The following is a 12,004-nucleotide window of genomic DNA, read 5'->3' as shown; positions in this document are numbered from 1 at the left end:
TAATTCGTCGTGCAGTTCTCGCATTAAGCGGGCTTTGTCGTCTGCACCTACTGCGATACTCTCTATATCTTTCGGATCTCGATGAGCAATCGGCTTATATCCGTAGTTCGCATAGTGTAGCGAGTACTTAGTCGTCGCAGACCTAGTACTATTGTAGGCCAATTGTGCTGTCGGTAAGAGTTTAACCCAATTGTCTTGTAGCTTGTTGGCGTACATCCTTAGATACTGTTCTAGTGTCTGGTTCGTTCGTTCCGTCTGGCTATCTGTTTCGGGGTGGAAGCTAGTTGATAGCTTCTTCTTCACACCCAACTTTGCTAGGAATGTGTTCTAATACTTGGAAGTGAACAGTTTATCACGATCGGTGATGAATTCTTTAGGTATCCTATGTTCTGACATAAGTGCCTTGCTGACCTTATACGCGCATTCTTCTGCCGTAATGGTTTCTTCCGTGGGCATAAACTTTGCTCCTTTCGTGTGACGATACACGATGACTAGGACTGTGTCGCATAATCTTCCAGATCCTGGTTCTAACGACTTCGGGAGCTTCACTATGAAGTCCATTATTACGCTGCTCTATGGTCTCGTTGGTGGCGGTAAGGGTTGTAACAGGCCATAGGGCTTATGTCTCTTAGGTTTATTCTGATGACAAGCTAAATAGTTGCCTAGGACGTCCTGCACCTTCGCTCGTAAGCGTGGTATCGTAAACACCTTTAATAGTCGCCTGACTATTTCTTCTAGCGATGTATGTCTATACTCTGGGGACTCATGCAGTTCCTTAATGAGACTCGATCTTATGTGTGGGGGTACATATGTTCGATCGCTTCGAATTATATCTTGGTACTCTCGCTCGTCTTGTAATAGTTCGTCGGAGCCGTTCTCGTTAGGCTCGAACTGCTAGCTGGCTGCTCTCTGCTGCCACTGCTGCTGAAGTGTTTCTACCCGCTCGGCCACCTTAGCTATCTTAGCTAGTTCTGGCTGGTTGTAACGTAGTGTGCTATCAGGTATCTTCTTAAACATGGCGTTATGTAGTTCCTTATGATTTTCCTTGCGTAAGTCGGATCTCCTGCTTAAAGCATCCGCAGCTCCGTTGAGCGTTCTAGCGCGGTGAGTTATCTTGAAGTCGAACTAAGCTAGCATCTCAGCCTATCGGACTTGTTGTTGGTTGAGTTTCTTCGTTGTTATGAAACCTGCTAAGTTCTGGTGATCGGTAAAAACCTCGATCTGGTGTAGTAGTCCTAGTAAATAGACTTCCCACTGTTCAAAGGCATCGACTACTCCTAGTAGCTCCTTATCGTGAACGTCGTAGTTTAGTTCTGCTCCAGAGAACTTTCTTAAGTAGTAGAACACTGGTCTCCACTTTTTGTCTAGGCACTACTGCGACAATACAGCTCCAAGTGCATAATCTGACGCGTCAGTCTCGACTCGCGTCTCTCGCTTTAGGTCGTACATCTCTAGTACTAGTGCCTCGAGGAATATCTACTTAATTCGATCAAAAGCCTCCTGATGTTCCTCGTTCCATTTAAAACCAACTTCCTTCTTCGTGATCTCGGAGAGAGGTGTTGTGATCTTTAAGTAATCCTTAATAAACTTCCGGTAGTAGTTAGCAAATCCTAGGAAGGATTGCACGTCCTTAACTGTTTTAGGCGTTAGCCACTCCTGTACAGCCGCTGTCTTCTTTAGGTTCATCTTCACCCCCTCTATAGATATTATAAAGCCTAGGTATTCCGTTTCCTTCGTGTAGAATTCGCACTTCCCCAGCTACAGGTACAGCTTGTATTCCTTAAGCTTCCTAAGCACTTTCTTGACATGTTCCACATGTTCTTCTAGCGTCCCGCTAGAGTATACCAGCACATCGTCGATATACGCTATAACGAAGATTCCAAGGTACTCGTAAAGAGCGTTGTTAATAACTAACTAAAACGTTGCCGGGGCATTCGTTAACCCAAAAGGCATTACTATATACTCGAACAGTCCATATTTCGTTTTGAACGCTGTCATCCATTCGTGTCCTTCCTTGATCCTGATTCAGTGAAATCCTTCCCGAACGTCGAACTTCGTAAACCACTTAGCTCCCTAGAGTCGATCTATGAGCTCGGTTATTAGTGGTAAGGGATATCGGTTCTTCTGAGTAACGCTGTTTAACCTTCGGAAGTCGATATATAGTCGCTACTTCCTGTTAGGCTTCTTTACGAACAAGATGGGTGAGGCTATTGGGCCTGATCCTGGTCGGATAAATCCCTTCTTTAGATTCTTCTGGATGTACTCCCTTAGCTCAGCATCGTGCTCGGGCGATATGGGATATATAGGTCCTGGGCTTAACTTTGCCCCTTCATCTAGGATGATCTCGTGATCCTAATCCTGATGGTCTGCCAAATCCGTGGCTTCGTTTTCCTCGAAGAGTTCTCTAAACTCGTCGGTCTGATACTCTCTTGGTATCTCTAGTGGTAAGGGTCCTTCCTTTGTGGTCGCGACTCGTCTTATCTATATGACTCCTACTCTTTGAGGGTCCTTCTTATAGATTCTCATGATCTTATGAGGCGAGATCTTGCCGAACCTCCCGTCCTGGGTTGAGCTCTAGTCCTTCGGGCTCACTCTTTGGCGTACTCTAGTAACCTTGTGCACAGGTTCTCTTCTGAGTATCGTCTTTATTCGCTAGTTGATGGCGGGGTTATGGGCATCTAGGCAGTTATAACTAATCAACATGTCTAGTCCTCCTAGTTCTATTATGTTGATATTTATTTGGCACTCTATGCTAGCTATCCGTAGCTTTGTTGATTCGGTTTCCATCCGTATCATGCCGTTTCTATATTCTATGGGTTTCTCGTTGGCTAACAGTACCGATACTGGGTTCTTCTTAACCCGGTAGGGTAGTTCGTGTTTCTCTACTACTCTGGGTGAGATTATCGTCCGTGCGGCCCCGCTATCCACGAGCGCCTCGATGTTTCGTCCCTGTATAGATACGGTCGTGAGCAGCTGCTTCACCCGACTATTGGTATCCTGCACCTTCCTAAGGGTCGTTTTAGGACTGCCTTCACTAGCGTGACCCTGTCCCTGGCGGCATCCTAGTTTTTTGACTGCTTACCTTTCCTGTACTTAGGAAAGTAGCCTGTGTTATTCTTTGAGCTGTAGTGCGTCAAGCACCTGTCGTCGTAACAGAAGCTCTAATGAATGTTCTGGTGAGGTATCTCCTCCCTGGTGATCCTCTTCCTTGGTTAAGCCTTCTTGGCCTTGTGAATCTTACAATCTGCTACCTCGCAGATGTTTGATAATAGGGTGCGATAGTAATAGTCATCCACCTTGTATGCTTCCTTAAGCTACTTACGATAGAAGTCACACCCGTTCCTGCATTACGTCCATAGAAGTCTGTAGTAGATCTCCACTTTCTCTGGTTCGTATAGATAGCAGATGTCTACTAGACATTCGTCTGCCCAGAGGTTCAGGTAGCAGCACCAGTCCTAGTCTGTCCTGCAATCCTCCTTATCTTGCTTATAGAACTCGCAATTTATCTTGCAGTCATACCAACACAAATCCTTATAATCCTTAGTATCTTCTACTTCGTGGGCTTCTTAGTCCTCGACCTCAGCCATTAGATCATCGAAGTAGGGTTATTAGTGTATCGCCTGATACCCAATTTCTTCGGCATTCAGGCCGGTAATCATAATTCGTTCGCGAACCGTGCATTCGTCGGCGTAGTGTGTCTTGTTACCACATACCCAACACTAGTTATTAGCTAATCGTTCCATCACGATAGTGCCTTTGACCTTCCAGTCAGTCTTCTTTGGCTAGCCCATAGTAAGAACTTCGTTGTCCAGTTTAACTCTTAGGACGATTTCGTAGCCTTCCTTATCCTCCAAGCGTACCTCCTCGTATAGGTCTAAGTCGCTTAGGTTGTCATCCAGCTCTATCCCGGCCAGGTAAGGCGTGCCTTGTCTGATCATCCAGATCTTAATAGCTGCCTGTTTAACTTGTTCTTCTTCGCAATCCCTAGCAAAGTGTCCTGTCTTCCCGCATCAGAGACATGCTTTATTGTCGTAACGCCGCTAGCGTTCTTCCTTAGAGAGACCGTCGTGTCTTTTACCTCCTCGGGTTTTCTTATCTTTAGCCTTCTCTTGTACCTTGCCGGTCATGATGGCGTCGCCATCCCTGTCGAATCTACCACGCTGTTTCTTCATGTTGGGCAGGTTGGGTCGGAAGTATTTCTTCTAATCGTTTCGTTCCCACAACCTATTGTCGATACGCGTGGCTAGCTCGATCAGAGCGTGTAGTGTCCCAGGCTTATCGTAGTGTACAAGGCCGTCCTTAACATTCTCTTTAAGGCCTGCTTCAAATACCGTTCGAAGTGCCGCATCATCCCAATCAATCCGTGCTTGTAGTTGCTTAAATTCCGCCGTGTATGCCGATACTAACGAGGTCTGCCTCAGGCGAGTGATCTTCTTCTCTGCCTGGTTCTGAGCGTCTACTTCTCCAAAGATGCGTCCCATCTCTTGCTTAAACTCTGTCCAACTTGCGAATAAGGTACGGGTTCCTTCTTTAGTGCCCATGTATTCTGTATCTAGCAGATAGTCGTCCACATAGGGTTGCATCCAATTAGAAGCCTTATCCTTCATGTATGTACTAGCCATAAGGATCTTTTCCTAGTCGTTAGGTACCTCGTTGTACTCGCAGTACAGGTCGATGTTAGTAAGAAATACTTGTAGCTTTTCTCATTCTCCACCGTATTTCTCTAGTGACGCTATCTTAGGTTTCTTTATAGCAATGGGTCGTTCGTTAGGGGTTATTATTAGTTGCCCTATAAGCTGATTGATTATTGCCTGTATCTCAGCAATCTGCTAAGCCTGCGTGGTTGTGTGTTACCTAAGATTCCTAAGCTCGGTGACGTTAGGGTTCTCTCCCTCATCATCAGATGCTTCCAGCATCTTATTATTTTCTGGGGTAGGGCGTGCTAGCGTCAAGGGTCCCTAACCCTAAGCCCTGTTGTTCTGCGCGTTTCCCTAATAAGCCATTATTAAATCTTAATTGGGCTGTCCTGTTGGTTAAACGTCCACTAATATCCAAGGTAGTCAAAGTGTTACACAGGGTTAGGCTATACTTCTCTAGGCTCAGTCCGTACTAAGGCGAGGTAGACTAAAGCGGTAGTCCGTAAGGTATCGTATAGAATAATTAGGTGGAAAAGAGTTATCGTTATAACTAAAGGATAAACAATACCAATTCTATAAACGATAGAATAACTAGTTAACAATCTGTGTAAGAGATAAACTATTTAAGTTAACCACAACAAGAGTAATAATAAAACCTTTCCATCCTTATATCCTCGTTGCCTTGTCCATTACCATCACTGCCATCCCATCAGTTATAGCCTTCCGAGGGATAGTTGTAATAGTTAACATCCTGTATCAACCTACCATCCCATCCTTAGCGGGATAGCTCTTCTTAGCAGGATGTCCATCACGTGATCAGCGCCCCGCACTAGTCATTACCTTCTAACGTAGTCGCCCGATAGTCTCTTACCATGCGACCTGCATCAAGGAGAGATCCTTCTTGTTACCTTGTAACAAGTAGGACCTCCTCTACTAAAGTATAATTACTCTTATAGTATAATATATTAAGGATTACTTTAGTATTTATATATAGTATAAAATAATTATATATAGTATTAAAGCTTATAAGTTAGTATTAGTATAAATATTAGAAGTAGCTAGATTTTTATAAAACCTCCTCTTAGTTATAGTTAATATACTATACTATCCTTCCCCTTTATAATATAATATAATTATATTATTAACTTATAGCTAGTAATCCCTATTAGGCCCTCTTAAGGTTTAGAAAGTATCTTTTTTTTTATTACCTTTAGTAAATTTATTTAACTTTTATTTTTATATATAGATATTAGAGCTTTACCTTTATAAAATACTAATTAGTCCTATATCTAAACTATATTATTACTTTACCTTTTTTATTAACTTTTATAACTAATAAGTAGAGGGATAGCTACTTTTTAATTTTTTAAATTTATATTTTAATAATACCCTTATACTTATAGAAAATAAATAGATTATTAATACTTACTTTATATATATAATTATCTACTATATACCTACTTAATATAATTATAAGATAGGGATAAGCTAGCTAAGGACCTACTATAGCTATCTATTATAGTCCCTACTTATAACTATCTTAATATATACCTCTTACTTTATTATATATATACCTTTAGCTACTATTATATTACTTAGCTTCTTAATATAAATATTTTACTCTATAGTAATAGATAACCTTAGTATTATAAGTAATAAAGGTTAAATCCTCCTTATATAAGGAATGCTATAGATAAAGGAAAGGAGATTAAGTATAAGGCGCACTAAGTTACATAATATACTATTACGCTAAGGTCTAATATCTAGGATAGTAGAGTACTTTAAGATAGTAGCGCTATTATAACTATCTACTAGTAAAGGGATAAAAGAGATAGTAAGACCTAAGGTAATAGGTATAAGAATATATTAGATCTTATTATTATACTTATTATAGTTAACTTAAATAGTTTATCTCTTATATAGATTATTAACTAGTTATTCTATTATTTATAGAGTTAGTATTGTTTATCTCTTAGTTAATAATAATAACTCTTTTCTACCTAATTATTCTATATACTACCTTATAGACTATTACCTAAACCTATCTTACCTTAGTAAAGACTAAGCTTAGAGAAGTATAGTAAACCCCCCGTGTAACACTTACTTCTATATTTATCTTAGTACTAGCTAGTAAAGTAATAATACTTAAGTAAATAAGAGTTATAGTAAATAGTTTATTTATATAGAAGAAAATCTTATATTAGTCCTTAGTAGTATTATTTAATAAGTTAAGAGAGGAGAGGTAAGTATTTAAGAAAGAGCTTAAAATACTATAAGGCTTAAGATTATTATAGTTTAAGCTAATATAATCTTTAGTATACTAGTACTTTATATCTATATTAATATTAAGTATAGTTTATAACTTTAGGAATAGCTACTTAACGCCTATAATATTATTATATATTATAAGGTATATAGTATTAAAGAAGGTATTCCTCTTTAGTAGTAAGCTTTAGTATAGAGTATTAAAGTAGAAATTAAGAAATAGAAATTTAAAGAGCTAGTAGTTACTTAAATATTTCTATAGCCTTAAGTACTATAGTTATAAGCTTAGAGGTAAGCTATAAACTATAGTTATTAACTAAAAAGCTCTTCTTTTACTTTAACTCTTCTTCTCTCTAATATTACTATAACTATCTAGAATTACTTAAAGTTTAGGGCTTTAGTTTTAACCTATCTATTATTAAACTATATAAAGTAATATATAGCACAAATAGGTATTTAGGAAATATACCTTTACTATAATTTATTATAGTATCTTTTAATAGTGTTATACTTACGTCTTTTACTAGCACGTTTATTATTTAAATTACTTTAATTCTATGTAACACAAAGCCGCGTGTCGCAAGATTACTGTGCTTGGTGATTACGTTGTAGTGGGCACAGACTTCAAAATGGTAAGCCGCCCATCGGCCGAGGTCACGTCCCTTGGTCTTCTTCCTTGCGCCATTCTACCGATACGCCTAACACATTAGTGCGACCCCAAAGTGTCTCGCAGAGCTTGCGTGATTGCAGGGGCTATACCGAAAGACAAATCGAAGCATGATTGCATGAGCGCGAACGACAAGGCGTTCTGGTAATCTGCTTCCAGGCACAACCAAAGCCTTTAGCATCGCTACCGTGGCTGACAACTCAAGCATGGGGTTTAACGCTGCGGAATCCATGGAATCGCGTCATTTTTCGACCCAAAATTTACTCTTGGCACGAATCGCGGGTCCGTGTTTGAAGAACAGGAACGGAATGGGTAGCATTCCTAGGGAGAGGAAACCGAGCAGAGACGTCGCCCATCCGATACCGAGAGCGTTATACACTAAGATAAATGTCAGCTTGTGTAACATCGTCTATGATTGCGAGCCGTCATGGCTGCGTATAAAGGCATACTTTGTACGGTGAAAAGTGGAAAGACACCACCAAGTATATATCTGACTATTCCATTGGCCGCTATAGCCGATGCACCATTCATTGAGCCATATACATCCGAAAGGTACAGTGCAGAGGATGCCTAAATAAACGCTTGTCAGTGCCAATGTATCGCAAGTCCGAGTCATGATAAAACGTACGAAGACACAGGTATTACCCCATGAAAACGGTATAACTCCCATTATAACGGCAGCCCAGTGAACGCCCTGATCAGCGCACCAGCCGAACCAGAACAAGCCGATGACCATGCCCAAGGCACCACCCATTGCAGCATACAAGCGATGTTCCGGGTCAACATTCGATTTGCCCTTCAAGAGCCCCTCCCGGTATTTCTTTTGATAGAGCGTGCGATCGACAATAATCGTAGTTAAGCCTCCAAAAACGACACCGACCAAGATGGTTATAAATACGAGTCCAGACTGGGAGGGCGTGAAATTGTACGGCGGCCTCGTGAAGACGTAGGGGAAAGCGGCGAAGAACAGGAACAACACTCCAAAGGCGTAACCTGTATAGAGCGAGAAGAAGAACACGACCGACTGCACAAGGTTAGCCAAAGAATAGTAGGGACTGAACAGGAACTGGCAGGCATACCTCCGTTAAAATTAGGTGAACAGGCCGGATAGCCCTGATTAATATTTCGCTCTTCAGATCTGAGGTGTTATCCTTGGTTACGATTCCTTGCTTTGCTGCTCGCTTCTTCACAATCATCGGCTTGTAGGTTTCACTCGATGGTATAGCGGTGGCATACACGAACATAGCAAGGAAGATGATGCACCATTGTGTCCACTCCCAACTCTTGTACTGCGCGATGAACCCTCCAACAATAGGCCTGTCACTATCATCAACATTGCAAATTCCATGATCGTAGTTACCACTTACCCAATTGCAGGCCCGGCAAAGGGAGCCATCAAGAACAAGCTTGTAGTTAGGGCGCGTTTATGTGGTGGATATAGATCTGTGTTCGTCCCGGCACCAACAGCAAGCGCTGGACTACCCGCTGTGCCTGCAAAGAACCGACATACGATGAAGCTGGCAAAACTTTTTGAAAAGCCCGCACCAAGTGTAAATAGCATAAACAAGGGGAAGAAAATTAAATAGACAGGTTTTCGGCCTTGTCTTTCGCTAAAGGGTGCGGAAAAGATTGGCCCAAACGCGAGACCGAACGTATATACCGTGACTCCGACGAGCGCAGCGGTGCGCGACACCTGGAAATCGCGTATCACGTCTGTGATTGCGGGCGAATATACAGATGTGCCGAATGTGCTAAACAATTAGTCCTTTCCGGTAATATAGTAGAATCGGTCAAGAACTTACACTGCAAACCCAAAGGCGGCTGGGATCATGGTATGGTAAGCTGCTTTCAATGTAGACCAGTTGTGTGGGTTGTCGGGGTCATCAGGGCCATCCCAGTCCAAAGAGCTAATGGGCACTGCGTTCGATTCATCCCCATCCGCTACTCGTTCGACAGCGCGTTGTTCTTCCAAGGTATTCGCAGCCTGGCATGGAGGCTGATGCTCAGAATCGGACTCTTCCTTCTTCTCAGCAAGGGCGCTCTCTGGGTCATGGGTAAGTGTCGCATGTCCGTCTTGGTGGTGTTGAGAGCTCATGACGGGGAGTCCGGTATGGAGGTCGAGGACAACGCAGATCGAATGAAGTTGGCACTTCCCGGGATATGTAGTAGGGCAAGAGTGCACGTGCTATCACTCACTAGACTTTGCCATCTGATTACTGGGCGTAGCCGGCAATAAGGCCGCAAGACCAAGCTCCGCATTTTCAATTCTGGCATTTTGTAATACTCGCCAACCGTTGGGGTATAATAAGAGATAGCGTGGGCCCTAGTTAGATTCAAATGGGCGGCATTGATTGGCTGTGTGCTAGCGATCCGAGGCTCGCTATTGCGTTTACTGATCATCCACTGCAGGACTGAAGCAGTGGCGTGCTTGTTTGAGCCTTATCGCAAAGCACGTCCGAAGCAACATGTTATCACGTATACATGTCCGAGCTCAGTGATTTGAGAAGAAGCTGATAAATGCGAATGTTTGGTGTGTTGATGAGAAGCAAAGGGGGAGGGGGGAGACTAGAGGAACGAAATATCGAGAAGCCGTGATGACGACATCATGTAGCTCGGCCGAGCAACTCAGGATGGAGAGCGCAGCTCATCTAACCATAGGATTTACCTCGGCAGACTATAGACTATACCTAATGATTTTATGTTTTCTGCAAGTGTAGGGGTATCATTAAAAAAGAACTTTAAAAAACAGATAAAAAGTAGCTATCCCTCTACTTATTAGTTATAATAGTTAATAAAAAAGATAAAGTAATAATATAGTTTAAATATAGGACTAATTAGTATTTTATAGTAGTAAAGCTCTAATATCTATATATAAAAACTAAAGTTAAAAAAATTTACTAAAAGTAACTAAAGAAAGATACCTATTAAACCTTAGGAGGGTATAATAGGGATTACTAGTATTAGCTAGTAATATAATTATAATATATTATAAAGGGAGGAGGATATAGTATCTTTACTATAATTAAGCTTACTTAGATTTTTATATATTTTTATAAAAGCTTAGCTACTTCTAACCTTTATACTAATACTAACTTATAAGCTTTAAGACTTCCTTTAAAACTTCTATTAAGAATTATATTATATAAAAACTTATATATATAATATATTTCCTCTATATTATCCTCTAAGAGGTCTTTTATTATAGCCTAAAAACCCTAACTAAATAAGTACTAATTAATCTATCTAATATATAATATACTAGCCTTATATATACTTAAGAGCTACCTAAGGTAGTCTATAATAAGTTAGATAAGTAATTACTAGAGTTCTACTATATATTCTAAGATAGTAGAGTATCTAAGAGGGATTAGATTAATACTTATATTAGTAATATTATTATAGAAGAGACTATTAAGGAGAAGAAGATATAGATATAGTAGAAGATAGTTAAGGAGGTTAGGTATAAAGCTTAGCTTAATAGGTACTATAGCTATAAGCTTTTTATATTTAGCTATATCTTTCTCCTTAACTAAGGGGGCTTTAGGTAGGAAACCTAAGCCTAGCTATATAAGTAAGTAGTTAATATTAAATAAGTAATAGAGGATTAATATCCTAAGCTTAAAGAGAGAGAGTTTAAATAGATATTATAAAGATATAAAAATATAGTATAGATAGTATTACTACTAATATTCTTCTAGTTAAAGTTAAAAGTATAGTAGTAGCTTTAGGTAGTTATTCTTAAGAAGAGGTAGTAGTTATAAAGGGTAACTATAAAGGTTATAAAGGGTAGATATAATAAAGGATAGTAAAGGATAGTATATATATTAGAAGGTTACTACTTATCTCTAGTAAGCGTCTAATACTACTATATATCTTTAGTATCTAGTATTTATAATATACTATATATATAATAGTAGTACTAAATATAAACTTATATAAGCTGTTACAAGGTAATAAGGAGTTATTTCCTTTTATTATATAAGCTATAAGAAGGAAGACTATTAAGATAGCTATAATAGAAGGTTACTAATCTAAGGTAGGGCTTAGGGTTTATATAATATATTATTATACTAAGCTAAAGCTATTAGTAATAGTAGGACTAGTATATAAAGGTAGCTATTAGAGGTAAAGATAACTCTTAATAATAGTAGGTTAAACTTATAATAGTAGGAATAGATTATAATAAGTATATAAGATAGATAGATTTTATTATTATACTTATTATAGTTAACTTAAATAGTTTATCTCTTATATAGATTATTAACTAGTTATTCTATTATTTATAGAATTAGTATCGTATAACATTAGTTAACAACGATAACTCTTTTCCACCTAATTATTCCCTACATTACCTTACGGACTACCGCCTTAGTCTATCTCGCCTTAGTACAGACCGAGCTTAGAGAAGTATAGCCTACCCCCGTGTAACATAAGC

General features: G+C 39.7%; 1 protein-coding gene across 1 annotated transcript; it reads right to left on the bottom strand.

The window, feature by feature from the left end:
• Nucleotides 1-7,395: 7,395 nt before the first annotated feature.
• ACET3X_009010 (uncharacterized protein) lies at nt 7,396-9,683 on the bottom strand. Its single transcript, XM_069455157.1, has 6 exons — nt 9,372-9,683; nt 8,937-9,320; nt 8,649-8,886; nt 8,198-8,593; nt 8,019-8,139; nt 7,396-7,947 (listed from the first exon to the last, which is right to left on the bottom strand). The coding sequence occupies exons 1-6, from the start codon at nt 9,662-9,664 to the stop codon at nt 7,811-7,813; spliced, it is 1,569 nt and encodes a 522-aa protein (XP_069303087.1). The 5' UTR covers nt 9,665-9,683; the 3' UTR covers nt 7,396-7,810.
• Nucleotides 9,684-12,004: the final 2,321 nt, after the last annotated feature.

Source organism: Alternaria dauci, chromosome 9 (genome assembly GCF_042100115.1).
Source record: "Alternaria dauci strain A2016 chromosome 9, whole genome shotgun sequence".
Taxonomy (NCBI): Eukaryota; Fungi; Ascomycota; class Dothideomycetes; order Pleosporales; family Pleosporaceae; genus Alternaria; species Alternaria dauci.
The sequence above is the reverse complement of the archived record's forward strand: the minus strand, read 5'-3'. Positions and strand labels throughout refer to the sequence as shown.